This window comes from Vicia villosa, unplaced genomic scaffold (genome assembly GCF_029867415.1).
Source record: "Vicia villosa cultivar HV-30 ecotype Madison, WI unplaced genomic scaffold, Vvil1.0 ctg.000273F_1_1_3, whole genome shotgun sequence".
Classification (NCBI taxonomy): domain Eukaryota; kingdom Viridiplantae; phylum Streptophyta; class Magnoliopsida; order Fabales; family Fabaceae; genus Vicia; species Vicia villosa.
The window spans coordinates 358437-376843 of record NW_026705115.1 but is presented as its reverse complement, the minus strand read 5'-3'; the positions used below and the strand labels follow the sequence as shown (position 1 = coordinate 376843).

At 30.3% G+C, this 18407-nt stretch overlaps 1 protein-coding gene and 1 long non-coding RNA gene across 2 annotated transcripts; both read left to right on the top strand.

Annotated features, from left to right (window-relative positions):
• The first annotated feature begins 737 nt into the window (after positions 1 to 737).
• LOC131626183 (uncharacterized) lies at positions 738 to 1617 on the top strand. The gene is made up of 3 exons (XR_009291059.1): positions 738 to 1028; positions 1106 to 1165; positions 1249 to 1617. It is a non-coding gene; the product is annotated as an uncharacterized LOC131626183 (long non-coding RNA).
• A 10243-nt stretch (positions 1618 to 11860) lies between these two features.
• Positions 11861 to 15709, top strand: LOC131626197 (probable LRR receptor-like serine/threonine-protein kinase At3g47570). Its single transcript, XM_058897028.1, has 2 exons — positions 11861 to 14616; positions 14710 to 15709. The coding sequence occupies exons 1-2, from the start codon at positions 12024 to 12026 to the stop codon at positions 15105 to 15107; spliced, it is 2991 nt and encodes a 996-aa protein (XP_058753011.1). The 5' UTR covers positions 11861 to 12023; the 3' UTR covers positions 15108 to 15709.
• The last annotated feature ends 2698 nt before the right edge of the window (positions 15710 to 18407 follow it).

Genomic DNA, 18407 nt, shown 5'->3' with positions numbered 1-18407 from the left:
CTGCTACTTACCTCATTATATGGATGGAATAGTGATAAAAAAACGTTGTTTTTTACTAGAAAAAGCAAATCAGTATTTAAAAAAAAAATTGTTAAAGATATTCAATTTATTTATACATTATAATTATTATTTTAATGTAAATAATTAGCTAATAATATATATTTTTATTAAATGTCTTTATTATATGAAATTTTATTGAAAACAATAACATATATTTTTATAATTTTAATTTTAGAAACTTACATGTTTTTTTACATGGATCATTTTTATTATATTTTTAATATTGTAAATTTAAAATGATTATTGCCCCCACATTTTAAATTTTCTGGGTCCGTCCCTGGTGGAGATGACATTGATATTGTAGCTGCTTCCCATGAAGAACTAGACGCGGAGTTAGAATCGTTAAGGGAAAAACTAGCTGAGGTAAAAAGAGTGCCAGAATTGATACTTAGTTTGTTTCTCATTTTATTTATATTGGTAATGAATATATTTCTGTTGAAAAGTGTAACGTTATGTTTGTTTCGGCCAAATCGATGGGTGAATTCAGAAATACAACTCCAAAAACACCCATAAAAAAGTGAAATATGGTGCGTTCATATATGCCTCTCAGAATTCAAAGAGTAAAACTATAATTTCGCCAGAAACTTCTAAAAAGGTTAAGGGTGTGTATAAAAAAATTCCTAAAAAGTTTAGAGATTGCTGGTGGTCACACCTGCAACTATCAGCCTGGAGGGACATTGCTGGTACGCTCGTGTGTTCGATTAGAATATTTGGGTTTTCATTATTTAAGGAGTTTCCACTTAATTATTCTAGGATCTCTAACTTTGTCTTGTATTTTCTTATTTGTTCCTAGCTTGTTTCTTGTTACTACTCATTCAAATAAAGGCAACTGAATGCATTATATAACAAGTATTATTTTAAGGTTGTAAGCTAATTGTGTATATTTGCTTATTCGGGATGGATAGGATCTACGATTTATAAGTTTGTCGACGACTGGATGCTTTTGTTTAAATGCTTTAGTATTATCGGTAACAACCCTTTCTTGGGTACATAGAAATATTGCTTGACTAATTGTTCTCTAACACCCAATTTACCTCAATGCCAGATCTTATGTAGTAGATATGGTTTGCAAGGCTGTTGGTTTTCCCTTGTTGGATTTCAATGGGTGAGACTCGGACCTAGAATTTATAGAAAGTGCTAGTATTTTTTTGTGAACAAATACTGACATGGAAATATCGTGTTCATTAGGCTCGGTTTTTTGTGGCCCTTCTGCGCCTTCTATCTCCCAACGGCATTTTATACTCAGAAGAAACAAGCCAATATGGCAATATGAGCTGCAAAAGTTGAAGACTGCATAGTTTTGGAGCTACATTTTAATTTTAGTTCATGATAGATTATACAAGTATAAGCATGTTGTCTGTTACAATTCAGTGGAGGGAAACTACTGGTGCTGAGATGTATCAGAAACCAAGCAGGGAAATGGGGACGTGATGTGGGGAAATTAAACCCACCGCCCGTAACATATATCCTTGGTGATCAAAAGGAGGTGCCACGAGGTAAAGGTAATCGGCAAACCTTTCTATTTTTATGGTGGCTTTCAACATGAATCTGGCTTGAAAGCGTCGAGGCGCTGAATTTTTTGCCCCTAATACTTCTAGGGGAGCAAATATTAATATAGATATTTTTTTTTATTTTTTAAATATATTTCCTGCAGATTTATCTGCGGATGTTTTCCTGCGGATTTAGCTGCGGAATTACCTGCGGAACTTCCTGCCGAAAATATTACCCACGCAGGTTTTAGCTGGGGACAAGAAATCGCAGGAAAATCCGCAGGTAACGTGTTTCCTGCAGAAATTTAGCTAAACTCCGCAGGTAAATCCGCAGGAAATTTGAATATTTCTAGTAGTGTATTGTTTAGAGGCTGTAAAAAAAATAGTAATTTAAATATGCATCTTCGAAAACAACCTATGTTTTAGAGAGTATTTTTGATGAATTCAAATATGCATATCTAAAACCTTTCTTGATTACAGTTTTAACTATTTGGTAGAGAATAAAGCAAGAATTAATGTATATTGGATAAACATTTTTTTAATTTTATAATAGATATGAATTATGTAATAAAAAATACATTAATAAATACATCATTATCTTATTTAATAGAATTATATATATATATATATATATATATATATATATATATATATATATATATATATATATATATATATATATATATATATATATATATATATATATATATATATATATATATTGACAATTTAAACCAATTTATTTTAAGTTAGTAAGTTTTTATTGTCTTTACTAACAATCATACATTACTATAAAGAGTATTAACATGTATATTTTCAACCAATCTCAACAATCCATTATTAATTAAGAAAAATTTGTATTCTTAATGTATCTTTTATTGAAAATGTATTTTCTATATTATAATATGTGCTTAATGAGATAATATTAGAGTATATTTTTATTCATATAAATTGTATATATAAATTGTATATAATGTAATACAACTAATATAATTGATACACCTTAATCTTAATTGATATACCCTCCATTAGTTCAGATATAAAAACTCTCATAAAATAAAATGTTTTCAAAAAATAAAATATTAAGTATATTTAGATATGCATATCCGAATCAAGGGAATATTGCAGAAATTTTGCCAAAAACTTCTAAAAATCCTTAAAAATATATTAAGAAATTCTCAAAATCTATTAACAATGAAGAGAGGGTAAATTGTGCATGGAAGATATTTTCATACTTCAAATTTATCTCTATGTAAGGCCCATTAACGAGTGATGATTTCTCATTTAGTTTAGTGATATTATAAACAAATTTGTTTGTTTAATTTTTTTAAAAATAATTTTGATGATATTATCTAAATATTTTGATATATATTTTATTAAAAATTTTGAATGAAAAATTAATTTAAAACTAACTAAGATATCAAAATTTTAAAAAAATTAATTACATATAAAACCAGGTTGAATAAATTTTATTAGAACTTAATTTTTCACAAATATTTAACTTTTTGGGTGTGAAAATTACTTTTTAAAACTAATTTTACTATGTAAATCTTTTCACAATAAATATTTAAGTTTTTGGGTGAGAAAATTATTTTTTTTCTTTTATAAAAAAAGAGTTTAAAATGACTTTTATTTAAAAAAAATGTATTTCATAAAAATCATATTAAAAATAAATAAATAAATTTTTATTTTTAATATCTAACACAAACCGCACTAAATATACATTCCAAGTTTCCACCCAGCAAATAAAGTTTTAGAGGACAAATTAAGGAAGAGGAAAATTATACCTGCTACAAAACAGGTCTACTAATTTTAATTATTTATTTAACAGCTCTCTTGTCATTATTTAGTTGTGATATGGATGATATTATACATATGATTGCCTTGAAACTGGACATGCCGAAGTATTACCAAATAAAGTACAAATGATGTGTTCAACTCCTTAATTATTATTACTTCGGTTCTTTATATACGAGACTATTTATTTTTTTAGATTCATCGAATACTTAATATATATATATATATATATATATATATATATATATATATATATATATATATTTATATATATATATATATAATAGATATATTAATTATTTAATAAATCTAAAAATTAATTGTTTGTTATATAAAGTAACACAGTTATTATAAATATATCATAAGATATATTCTAAGCAGTCATGGATATCCTCCACCACCAGGAAATCCCTTGTAAGCAGGCACATCCTCCTCCTCCAAAAGTTTTCTCCCTGCACCATATAAAAATTTAAATGAATCAGTTAAACAATTAAGAGAAAAAGATAATATTTTGAACTAGTATATGACATATGGTTCTCACATTTTAAAGTTAAATACATAAACAGAAACATACCACGTTTGAAATTGGATTGGGCAGCACTAACCATCATAAATGACACGAGTAATAAAAGTATTGCTAAGAGAGCAACAAATGACTTTAATTTGTAGAGAAGTTTCATATTTCTAACAAAAATAGTTATATTAATTGCAAGTTTAGAATGCCAAGTAGTACATATATAACTTGAAGGATATGTATATTTATAAAGAAAAAAAAACATACATGTTTAGAAGCAAGATAATCTAGTTGCTGACTAATTCTTTCTCATATACATAGAGGTGTTTGCGGTGCTGTTTCGATCCGCAGGAGAAAAAGACATGCGGTTTGCTTTGGTTTGGTTGGCGTTTAGAAAAAAATCAAATCAATGCGGTTTGATACGGTTCGATTGGTTGGGTTTTTTATAAATATTTTATTGAGTCATACCTACACATATAGATGACAACATAACTTTATATTTAGTCATTCATACACTACCTAATAACAACAAATTCATCATATTTAGACAACAACTTTCCATTTAATATGTATAAATTAGGTTAGACAAAAGTGAAATAATAAACATAAAATAATAGCATAAAATAGTATCAAAAATATTATAATGAAACCATAAAAAAATGAGAGATTAGTGAAGATGAAAAAGAAGGAACATAAGAGATGAGAGATTACAGAAGAAGATGTGCGATAAAAACGAAATTGAAAGAGGAAACATTTGCATAAAAATGAGAAAGTGAAAAAGAAAAAATATAAGATAGGAAAGATTAGAGAAGAAGAGGTAAGATGTATGTGGGAAAGATGGTGCGATAATTCTATGAGAGATTTGAGAAGATTGAAATTGAAACCATAAGCGTAAGAATGAGAAAGTTGTTCGTAATCATAAGACTAATGTATAATAGGCTTAGATTTGCTTTGAATGTGAGTTAAGTAAAATTTAGGTTGTAACATAATGCGGTTTGGTTTGGTTTGCAATATATAAACTGCAAATTAAACCAAACCATACGATTTTGTTAAAAGATAACTCAAACAAATCCGAACTAAATGTGATTTTTTGCGATTTTAGTTTAGTTTAGTTTGGTTTGCAGTTTTCTATTGGATTGATTTGATTTTAAACACCCCTACACACATATAATTAATGGTGAAAAAAGTAATTAAATAACTAATTGGATAGTTTGTCGCATCAAAAGCATTAAAAATTCTAAATATATAATTTGAGTCCAAGAAGGTAGACTAGTTTATCAAATCATACATTCTATAAACTTTATTAAAAGGAAAGGAACTAATTAATATGTCTTTTGATGGTGATTTGTGTTTTTTTTGTCAATGTGAGATGATGTGAGCCTAAAAAAGTAAACGATGATCTGTTGTATATTACCTCACTTTTGAATTGAAAAGGTCAATACAACTTAAAAAATCTTCAATATTTGGATATGGGAAAACAGTTAATAAAAATAAAATTGTCTCTCTCCTCCATTATCACAATTAGGGCCGGTCCAATCAAATAAGAGTCTCCCTTCTAATTTAAAAAATAGGTTCAATTTTTGAAAAAAATAATAATTAAAAATGATACATAAAAAATATAATTATATATTAATAAAAAATATTTAATTATAATTATTTTGACTTTGATCAATCTCATTTTTTGATTATCATTTTTTGATTGTATTGATTTTTTATTATAACTTTTTTTTGATTTATTGAAATTTTTTACAACACTTTTTACATTTATTAATATTAATATAAAAAAATTGCACTTTTAAATATTTGGGGCCCTTTAAAATTTGAGGCCATGTGCTGTTGTAGCTCTTGCACAGGGTCGGGCATGATCTCAACCACCCCCATGATACCCAATTAAAAACAAAATTAAATATTATATAAATTTGAATTTTCTCTATTTTTATTGGTTGTTTTTAAAAATATGAATTTAGGTTTGTATCCATGCAAGTATGTCTCCTAGACATGTTGGTAGAAATTGCCATGGCTTTGTTGGAAAAATATTCAAAATATTAATTTTTGAATGATAATGGTTAATTTTGTTTAATAAGGTTTTTGGATTTAATTGGTTATGTTTATTCAAAATATAAGTATTCAAAAAGTTTTACATCGCTTAATTTTGTAACGGAAGAGGAAGTTCAAATCTATATAAAGGATTTAAGTTTTTTACTACAAGATGTACCCGTCAAAAACACTTTAAATTTTATATTTTCTTTCATACTCTTATGTTAGAGTGTTGTGAAGGATAGTTAAATATTTTGTTTGGAGAGCGTGGGTGTATCGGAGTTTTTGGTGGTTGAGAGTAGTCTATGTATTATAACAATTTTCTTAGTTTTATTTTCTTGTTGTCACCTGACAACGGTCGTGGTTTTTCTCCGGTGTTCGTTATTGTGTTTATCTTTTTATTTATGCATTTGTTTTTCTTAACAATTGGTATAAAGAGTCTTGATTTGATTGGTATAAATTTTTTAGTATGCTATGTGGTTACAGTTTTGTCTAATCTTTCACATCAGAAAAGAAATTGTATACTCTATGTTGATTGAGAATTTTTTTCTGCGAGAAAGGTTTTGAATGCAATATCAAGTTTTTCAAGTGCAGTGAAGATTGACTTAGAGAAAATTGATGGAAGAATTTTTTTGACTTGTGAAAATTTTATGTTAAAGATGTGTTGATACAATCATGATTATACAAGAAGTGCTATGAGATTATGTCGATGGTTAAAGAGCTTTCTGCCAACCTGCACCATAATTTTTCAACCTGGTTTTTGACATGTGAAATTTTTGGAGTTGTTTAACTTCAAGTGAAATATAATCTTTATGATAGTATATGATTGTAGTTGATGATTATGTGAAATTCTTGTAGTGTTTTACCTTCAAGTGAAATATATTCTTCATCGGAGAGTATCATAATTTTTTAACTATGATTGTCAATGAAGACAATGGGAAAATTATTGGAGTGACGTAGCTTCAAGTGAATATACTCTTTATGGTAGAGTATGATTTTTGGTGAAAACAATGTGAAAATTCTTAGAGTGGTGTAGCTTCAAGTGACTATATTATTTATGGTGGAGTATGATTGTTAGTGAAGACAATGAAAGCTCATGTATTATTTTCAATCAAGGTAGAGATCGTTAAGGTTGGTTGAAAATATACATGTTAAAGAAGTCACACTTCACTTAGTTTCGTAAAGGAAAAGGAAGTCAATGATTTATAAAAGATTCAAGTTCTTCATTACAAGATGCACCAATTAAAAACACTTTAAGCCTGTATCTAACTTTTCATGTTTTCTTGTTCAGAAATAAAACTTTTTGTTTTCTCATACTCTTGTATTAGAGTGTTGTAACGGGTAGTTAAATATTTTCTTTGAAAAGTGTGGGCGTATTGGGGCCTTGGGATGGTTAAGGGTAGTCTATATGATGTAACAATTTTCACATAGTTTTGTTCTCTGGTTGTCATTTGACAATGATCGTGGTTTTTTCTCCGATTTTATAGTTTCCATGTTAAATTCTTGTGTTGTTATTATCTTCATCTTTATCTTTATGCGTTCGTTTTTCCTAATAGTATTTTTTGATAAAGAAAAATGAGTCTACCATCGAACCATTGCAATATTTGTGCAATGATTTAAAACGGAAACAATAGATAAAATGACCAATGATTCGAAGGATATCACACTTCACCAAGTGGCATGAATTTATCTATAAATAGAGATATTTTGCAAACTAAAAAGTACACGAAAACCAACTTGTTTTAAGAGTAAAAAATTATATATGAGTTATTCATTTATTCTTCTAGTGCACGATAATAAATGAGATAGCTTTATTCTGTAGGGTTTCGTTGATCAATATGCTGGATGTAAACATGAAATTCATGTTAAGATTTCCAAGTTATCCTGAATGGGATTCACCGGTTTATTTATTTGCATTCAATTTTCCTAAATTTGTTAGAGCACACATTTTAGAATTTATTTTATGAAACTTTCATTATATCATTCACATCTTCTTCTTATTCATGTTTTGCAAAAGACCCTTAACTCAAGATCTAACCGTCTTTACTCAAGCAATAAATATATCAAGCAAAGTTATTCTTTGTTTCAGCTTCAATTTAACATGATATTTATGAAAGATCGGGGTGTGTTAACTTGTGCAGATTTCTGGCACAAGAGCCATGATTCACAGATGAGGAAAGAAAGATAAATGAATTTATTATTATCAAAATCAATTTTCTACATGGGCCCTTATTGGGCTTATATACAACTAAATGTAACCAACTCAGAGAAAAAATTTACGGCGTTTCTTTATTGATCCATATACCTTCTTAGGGACTTCTGGTGAAATTCCTTTTTCGCTCCCAAAATTCAGAGATGCATTTCCGAAATAATCAAGTTTTCGGTGTTGGGATTTTTCGAATATGCATATTCGAAATAATCCAATATTTATTACAAAATTAAAATCAAGTTGAATCAATTGTATTAATTAAAATATATAATTAAATATATACCATTATAATCAAGATATAATAATAATATCAAAGGAAAAAGCTAATATAAATTAAAAATTATGATGTTAATAGGAGGATATTTTTAACATGATAATTTCATTAATTATAATGCATAATGTTATAGTCATTTAAAAAATAATTATTTTTATAATTTAAAATAAATTGTGACAAATAAATTATTACAAAATTAAAATTTTATTTAATCTCTTTATTTCTTATTTATAAAAAAATTAAAATTTTATTTAATCTCTTTATTCCTTATTTATAACAATTTGTATTTAACCAATATCCCAAATTAATCAATATCCCAAATTTCTTTGGAGTGCATTCGGATATGCATATCCGAATTAACCAATATCCCAAAAAAATTTAGGAGCGTTCGAATATGCATATCCGAAGGGTATTTTGAGGTTTTCAGGGGTGTTTTTACCCTATATGGGTGTACAAAGAAATTCTCAAAAATTTAACTAATAATAACTAACTAATGAATGCTCTAAGCCTTATAACCAACTAAACTGATTTACACTCTAACACCTCCACCTCAAACGGGAGTGGATGGAATATATACTAAGTTTGGAGACAATAGTAGTAAAAGGGTCCAAGTGCAGTGCTTTGGTGAAGCTAACAACAACTTGATTTATAGAAGAAAAATTCTTCACCCACCTCCTAACCTTCTTGCCCATCCCCGGTGAATTTACCACACTACTCCTTGTTTCGGAAGTTCATTTTCGAAAAGGTACTTTTTTTTGTTAAAAAAGGTGTTTTCGGAAATGAACTTCCGAAAATGTGTTTTTTTTAATATAAAATATTGATTTCGGAGATGCATCTCCGAAATAAAGTTACATTTTCAGAAAATGTGGTGTTTCGGAAGTTCATCTCCGAACTCACCCCCATGATGGAATTCGGAAATGAACCTCCGAAATATTCCAAGACCAAATTGGTCTTGGAATGTTTCGGATATACACTTCCGAAATAATTAATAATTATTAAAAAAATTAAAATCAAGGTGAATCAATACAATTAATAGGTATAAAATCAAGGTGAATCAATAAAATTAAGGTGAATCAATAAAATCAAGGTGAATCAAAACATCCTAAACTATTTGAAAGTTAAAAATTATTTTACTAACTTATATAAATCAAAAACATTTTAATTCCATAAGTAAATTTTGAATTATATAGAATTAAATATAAAATTTATTCATTAAATAAAATTAAGACAAAATCTTTTTTTAATTTTTTTAAACTAAATAAAAAATTATCTCCTTTTTAATTATGAATCAGAATAGAAATATATTAATATATAATAATAATTATTAATTTTGTAAGTGAAATATATAAATATATAATATATAAATATATAATAATTAATATATAAATATATAAATATATAATTATTATTATAAATTAAAACACTCATTTTTTTAATTTTTATAATTATTATATAAATATATAAATATATTTATAATTAACATATAATAATTATTATATAAATATATAAATATATAATAATTATTATAATTATTATATAAATATATAAATTAAAACACTCATTTTTTTAATTTTTTATAAATACATAATGATTATTATAAATATATAAATATATAAATAAAAAATTATAACTCATTTTGTAAGTGAAATTATTTTAATTTTTTAATTAAAATAATTTTAAATTTTAAAATATGAATCAGAATAAAAATATATAATAATTATTATTCGTAACTAATAAATTATATCAAAATATATAATTATTATTATTTATTACTCATAAATTATATCAAATTTATAATATATAAATTAATTCATATCCTAAAATTAATTTTTGAAATTTTTAGATTTTTTTTGTTTTTTCGGAGATGCATCTCCGAATTTATCAAAATCCCAATTTTTGGGATTTTTTCAGAAATGCACTTCCGAAGTCTGGAAAAATTTTGAAAAAAATATATTTCGGAAATGCATTTCCGAAGCAAGGGTAAAATGGGATTTTCGCTGGGGGTGACCCCCATAGGGAGGTGGGTAAAGAAAAAACCTTTATAGAATCAATAGGTTGAAGGTGGATGATCTGATGTTAAACATTGTCACAAACCAAGTGCAAACCCATCTATATGTGTTTGATTTGTTCATGGAAGACTTGTTAGTTAGCGATGCCGATGACGTTTTGAGTGTCACAATAAAAGGAAACAAATTTTTGGTGCAAGATACGGAAGTCCTTAAGAAGGTATAAGAGCCGTTGGGCTTCATAAAAGGTGTTTACTAATGTTTTATATTCAGCTTCTGAGGACAAATGAGAGATAACCGGTTGTTTTTTTATTTTTCCAACTGACAATAGAGGTGCCAAGGAAGATACAAAGTCTAGTGGTTGAATTATAAGTTAGTAGATCTCATTCGCCATACGGATTGAGATCTGTCTTCCGGATACCTATCTGATTCGTCATGTCTGAGGAGAGGATGTTACACGAACTTATGTCGTCCATAGGAAATTCGGTTAGATTGCAATCAGCTATGGTGACTGCAAGAATCCGAGATAGATAAGCATTTAGAATTCCATTGATCTTATTGGAGTCTAAAAATTCTAATCTCGGTTGATCTTTCCTTCGCCGAATGTCTGCATCATTTGCAAGTATGAAGCGGTACGATGAATGACAGGTTGAGATGATGTGATATCACAGAACTCGTCCATCGGTAATGCCTGGTAAATAGTTGATTCATATGATGTATTGAAGATTCTAGTCATAGCTATCGGAATTACCGTCTTTGCTTCTCCTATTGCGGTTACAAACCTAATTTCATATCAAAAATGATTTGAAGATGAAAATTAGCGAAATTATATGTCGTTTCCCACATACAATGAAAGTTTTAGCTCCGCTTAGGATCCATAAATGAATATATATTTAAATAACTGATAATCTTGAACGGTGGCTTCGATCTCCTTTATAGTGGCGCGGGGTGGACCTGCATAGTTAATACTCTAACGTTCAAGTTAGTTCAAGATTCTAGATGAGTATAATGAAAGTGAAGATCAGAGATTGTACTTGTTCTTAGCGTGTGAATTATATTTATACTTTAGTTCAAGTAAAATTGATTTGAAATGGGTTGAGTTTTTGTCCATTGGACTTTTGGCTAATCTATAATAAAATGTAAGAAGAAGATTAATCGCGTAAACATCGTTTCTCATTCACATTAATTAAAAATTCTAAATATTAGCAAATTAGAACCGCCAATTTCATTAAAAAAACGCAAAGACTCGTGCTATTTTGGACCAAATAATCAATCAGAAAAAACATTATATCTCAAGCCTTACACTTGTTGTAAACTTCTTGTTCTAAGCAAAGGAACTAACATGTGTACTACTGTGATTTGTGTTTTTTGTCTAAGGATAGAGATGTCACATCTTAGCCTAAAAAATATACAAGTAAACGATTATGAATTGGGTATTATATGTCATTTGCTAGTTGAAAAGGTCAAAAACAAAAAAATTCTCATCTTCTGTGAGTGAATGATTAACCGCGTCCAAAGCATGACCAGTTCTTTTCCTAGTACTACTAAACCAAAGTTCAAAGATAGCATTAATCATGATACACGAAACATTAAAGTGTGAAGCAAGCAGCATTATTACTTTACCTCCACAGCTACAATGACCCATATACAACATATTTTGCTTCTATGTTTCCTACTTCATAATTTTCACTTCATTATTTGCAACAACAATAACACAGACAGAGATATCCTTCTATCTTTCAAATTACAGCTAATTGATCCTAACAGTGCTTTGTCCAGTTGGAGACAAGATTCTAATCATTGTACATGGTATGGAGTCAACTGTTCCAAAGTTGGTGAAAGAGTTCAGTCTCTCACCTTATCAGGACTTAGTCTCTATGGTAAACTACCTTCTAATCTCTCAAACCTCACTTACCTTCATTCACTTGACCTTTCTAAGAACAATTTTCATGGCCAAATTCCTATCCAATTTGCTCATTTCACACTCCTCAATGTCATTCAATTAGCTTTCAACAATCTCTCAGGTTCACTTCCACCACAATTGGGTCAACTTCATAATCTAGTAAGTTTAGATTTTTCTGTCAATAATCTCACAGGAGAAATCCCTTCAACTTTTGGCAATCTCTTTTCTCTTAAGAATCTTTCTTTGGCAAGGAACAAGTTTGCAGGTGAGATTCCAATTGAATTGGCCAATCTCCGTAATCTTTCAAGACTTCAACTCTCAGAAAACAATTTCACTGGCAAGTTTCCTACTTCTATTTTCTTCAACCTCTCTTCCTTAGTTTTCTTATCCCTCACACTGAACAATCTATCAGGCGAGTTGCCGCAAGATTTCGGCCACGCCTTTCCAAATTTAATCACACTTGCTCTTGCAACCAATAGATTTGAAGGGGTGATTCCAAATTCTATATCCAATTCATCACATCTTCAAATTATTGATCTTGCTAACAATAGATTTCATGGACCAATACCTCTTTTCAACAACCTGAAAAACCTCACTCATTTGACACTAGGTAATAACTATCTCACTTCCACAACATCATTGAATTTAAAGTTCTTTGATTCGCTTAGAAACTCCACTCAGTTGCAAATTCTTATGGTCAATGATAACAACTTGACCGGTGAACTTCCAAATTCTGTTGCCTATCTTTCAGGCAATCTACAACAGTTCTGTGTTTCTAATAATCAGCTAAATGGAAGTGTTCCTAAAGGAATGAACAAGTTTCAAAATCTCATATCCTTCTCTTTTGAACAGAATTATTTCACTGGCGAGTTACCATTAGAATTAGGATCACTCAAGAATTTGGAGCAGCTATTGATATACCAAAACAGATTGTCTGGTGAAATTCCTGATATATTTGGCAATTTAACAAATCTGTATATTCTTGCAATAGGAAACAACCAATTCTCAGGTAGAATTCACCCTAGCATTGGAAAATGCAAGAGATTGACTCTTCTTGACTTGGAAATGAATAAGCTTTCCGGTGTCATACCAATGGAGATTTTTCAACTCTCTGGATTGACAACTTTGTACTTACACGGAAACTCTTTGAATGGATCGCTTCCTCTTGAATTCAAGATGGAGCAGTTAGAGACCATGATTGTTTCAGACAACAAGCTGTCGGGGAACATTCCTAAAATCGAAGTAAACGTCTTGAAGACACTTAAGATGGCAAGAAATAATTTTAGTGGCTCAATTCCAAGTAGTCTAGGAGATTTAGCATCCCTTGTGACCTTGGATTTATCATCAAACAATCTCACTGGTCCAATTCCTGAGAGCTTAGAAAAGCTTGAGTATATGGTGAGGTTAAATTTGTCTTTCAACAAATTGGAAGGAGAGGTTCCTATGAAAGGTGTTTTTATGAACCTAAGCCAGGTTGATCTCCAAGGTAACAACAGATTATGCGGCCTTAACAATCAAGTTACGCACAAGTTGGGAGTCACTTTGTGTGTTGCAGGTAAAAAAAACAAGAGAAACATTTTACTCCCTATCATACTAGGGATTATAGGTGCGATTGTTTTGTTCGCTTCAATGCTCTATCTGCTGTGGCTGCTAATTTCCTTAAAGAAACACGAGGAGGAGAATAGAAGTTTGTCATCAACTCCTCTTAAGGGTTTGCCTCAAAATATATCCTATGGTGATATTAGGCTTGCTACAAACAATTTTTCTTCCACAAACTTGGTTGGAAAAGGAGGCTTTGGTTCTGTTTACAAGGGTGTGTTCAACACCAGCACTTATGAAAGTCAAACCACCATACTTGCTGTTAAAGTTCTTGACCTGCAACAAAGAAAAGCCTCTCAGAGTTTTAGTGCAGAATGCGAAGCTTTGAAAAACATTAGGCATCGGAATCTTGTCAAGGTGATCACTTCTTGCTCTAGCACTGATTACAAGGGGGATGATTTTAAGGCACTGGTTATGCAATTCATGCCTAATGGTAATCTAGAGATGAATTTATACCCAGAAGATCTCGAGTCAGGATCTTTACTAACCTTGTTGCAAAGGTTGAATATTGCTATTGATGTAGCTTCTGCCATGGACTACTTGCACCATGATTGTGATCCACCAATAGTCCATTGTGATCTTAAACCTGCCAATGTCCTGCTAGATGAAGATATGGTTGCACATGTAGCAGATTTTGGGTTGGCAAGGTTTCTCTCTCAAAATCCATCAGAGAAACATAGCAGCAGCACGCTGGAACTGAAAGGGTCAATTGGCTATATTGCCCCAGGTACTTAATAATGAATTTTTCTCCTTTGATTTGAACTTTCTTTTACCATCTATTTTTGCATAACTTATCTAAAATTGGGATGACATGTTTCAGAATATGGTCTAGGAGGCAAGGCTTCAACTAGTGGTGACGTGTACAGTTTTGGGATCCTACTACTAGAGATGTTGATAGCCAAAAAACCAACAGATGAAATGTTCAAAGAAGGATTAAACATGAACAATTTTGAGAAGAAATTACTGAATATTGTTGATCAAAGGCTTATTAACCTTTATGAATATTCAACACAAAACTTTAGCAGCGATAGTCATAGTGGTGAATCCAGCGACATCAGCTATAGTGATCGTAGCAACACATACAAAGCTGAGGAGTGCATAGCTGCTGCAATGAGAATTGGCTTGTCATGTGTAGCGCATCATCCCAAAGATAGGTGGACCATGAGAGAAGCCTTGACAAAATTACATGGAATTAAGCACTTTATTCTAGGCTTGTAATGTTGGTGTTATTCCTGCGAATAATCTGTAAATATCTGTCATAAGTCTCGTGTGCTTCCATTACAATATGTTTATACATGAATAGGAATCTCAAAATAGTTATGAATTGTGAGTTCAAAATTCTAATGCATATATTGGTTCATTCATTTTTTATATTTAACCATTTAAGCCACAAGCATTCAGATTTAGACCTTTAATCTATGTATGTACCTGGTGCGTGAAAGGAACATTCGGAGTACGAAGGACAAGCTTTGATACAGAATGCTTGCAGATCGACGATGATTATGCATTAGCCAATCTTTCATTGGTGATTTACTAAGGAGTGTGAGAGAATTACTTAGCTTTCATTGGTGATTTGAATGAAAATTAAACCTTCTTCACGATCAGTGTTTGAAGTCGCGAATTAGCCCAATGTACCAATATTAATAGGATGACGATCCTCTCCGCATTCTTTTATATTCCCTCCGTCTCATAATAAGTGTCTCATTTGCATTTTTTTCTTGTCTCAAATTAATTGTCCATTTACAATTCCAATGTATCAATCATTATTATTTTTCCACTATTATACCCTTATTTATTAACTTTCACGTATTCAGCTACTATTAATAGGGGTATTCTAGTAAATGACATTAACTTTTTTACTAAAACCAACACATCCAATCATTTTCTTAAAAACCGCGCATTGCTCAAATAAGACATTTATTATGAGACGGAGGGAGTAGCAAATAGCTCATTCAGTGTTCTAGCAACACCGTTCTGCTGTGTATACCCAGCTATATATCACCAGTGGACACTTTCACAATGCAAAACATTACTGGGGCTAGTGAACAAAGCGAAAGCAACATTTTTCCAGTTAGGAATATTATCAAGCAGTTGGCAGTTGCAAATATATAACTTATAGATATGTTCTAATTATCGAAAGCAAAACACACCGTCAATCTGAAGAGAAAATTACCAGCAAAACTAAAGTTTGAACTATATAGTGAATGAACTCATCATTTTCATTATCAATCAATGAGTACAATCTGTACTTATATAGAAGCATCGACTAGAAGAGATTAGTTTACAACTGTCATAACTAACTTGTAAAGCTTCTAACTAACTAACTAAGATGACTTGTTCAGCGAGTCATCTTTCTCTTATTCCTCTATTGTTAAAAATGAAGTTACCGATAATGATAGAGAACCATCGGCTTTATTACGGGAATATCAAAATAAGCTTTGTTGCTATCTTCCATGGCTTCTCACCTTCTTCTACGTGTTGATTTAGGAGTCTGCTCTTCCATTATGTCGAGTTTCGTGCACCATGTTCTTCTCTTATCAAACTTGGAGGCGGACTACATGAGCACAAGTGAAAAAATCATATTGAATATCATTCTCATTACAATACCTTTTGAATTCCTCATACTAGAATTCACCACCATGATCACTACATATCGATGTAATGTTTAATCTTTTCTCGTTCCGGATAATCCTGACAAGTTTATGAAAGACACCAAACATTAGGGGTGTTCATGGGTCAGTTTGGGTTGAATTTAGCCAAAACCATAACCCAACCCGTATATGGTACACTGGTTTGGGTGAGGAAAAATAACCACCCACAATATCATTGGGTTGGTTTGGGTAAACCCACAAATTTGTGGGTTGGATTGGGTTGGATAATGGGTTACCCAATATTATTTTTCCTTATATAATTATTAATGATATGTTACATTTTTTCTTAATAAATAGTTTAACATATTACTGCTATTTTTTAAAACAACAAATGTCAAAATGTATAGTGAAATTTATTATAAACATATATTTGTAAGAACCAAAGTTATATTACAGTAAAACTTAGAATTACATAAAATACTTGCAATTTATTAGAATTAGCATCAAAATAATCAAAATGTGACATCCTAAATAAGTAAAAATCATTACTTACTAAATAAAAGATGTTCAAAAAGTTGAAATTGAAGCAAGCAAAATTAAAAACATCAAAGTCATCACTTGTCAAATTATAAAAAAAGAGAAAAAATATAGTCACTCAATAACCCATGGGTTTTGTGGGTTGGGTGTGGGTTTACCCATAACCCAATTATTTTGAATGGGTTTTCATTTTTGAAAACCGTATTCACCCAATAACCCGACCCAACCCACTTTTTTGGATCGGTTTGGGTGGGTTTTACTGGATTTATTGGGTTTATCCAACCCATGAACACCCCTACCAAACATGTCTCTTTTGTGAGATAGGAATAATGTTTATGTATAGCGAGAGTGGTCATCCACAACAACAAGGACATAAAGATTGCCGCCAAAACTTTTGGTTCTGGATGAGGCAAAAGATCAATGTGAAAAAGTTGTAAAGGTCGGTTTTTGGAAACAACATTTTTAATTTTAAAAGAGGCCTTAATTTGTTTTCCTTTCAGAAACATCACAAAACTGAATTTTCTTAAAGCTCATTTTTGACAAAGTAGTCATTAAATAGTTGCGGACCAACTTGTTTAAGTGGTTAATGTGGATATGAGTCATTCTTTTATGCCATAGCCAAAATTCGTCCTCATTACTAACTAGACAAACATCATTTAAAGTAATCTCATTTAGATTTACTGTGTATGTGTTTCCACTTCTAGAGCTGGTGAAAATGGTTTGATCAGATTTGGATTTAATAACCTAGTATTTACACATGTACTTTGTCGCACAATTGAATAATACTTAGCCAACTATACTTTAAGCCATGAAAGAAAAGAACCTTTCTAATCGTTGCACTAGGAAACTTACCAATGGTGTCGATACCAATGACTCTCCCTTTGGTTTTATCACCATAGGAGACAAAACCTCTTTTCTTGGGAGAGAAAGAGGATAGCATATTTTGTGTCCGGTCATGTGCTTTGAAAAATTATTATCGAGATACCACTTAGCGTTTGATACCATAAAGCACTCCCGCATAAAAGCTTAGATCTTAATTTTAGGTACCCAAAAAAATTTGGGTCCTTTAATGTTAGTTTGATAATTATTCCCATTGAGTTTTTTATGAGGATCATATTTGCATGAATACGAAGTAGACATGATTTTCATTTTGTGTTCATGATGCTTTCTATTAAAATACGAGGGAGGATGATCATCTTTAATTTCATGATTTTTCTTAATTTTTCAAGAAAAAATCGTTTGAAAAAGATTTTTAGTGTGTGTCAGTTGCCTTAATGCTTAGGAGTTCCTTGCTTTTACAAAACTTTGGTCATCCAGATAAATAGACCTGGCGAGCTTTCATACTTCATCTATTTCATTACTCTGAGAGTTCCGAGACTTTTTCAGATAT

Coding starts and splice junctions, on each gene's coding strand:
- LOC131626197 (XM_058897028.1), top strand. CDS start 12,024: ATGACCCATATACAACATATTTTGCTTCTATGTTTCCTACTTCATAAT. Junction 14,617..14,709: donor AATTGGCTATATTGCCCCAG/GTACTTAATAAT, acceptor GACATGTTTCAG/AATATGGTCTAGGAGGCAAG.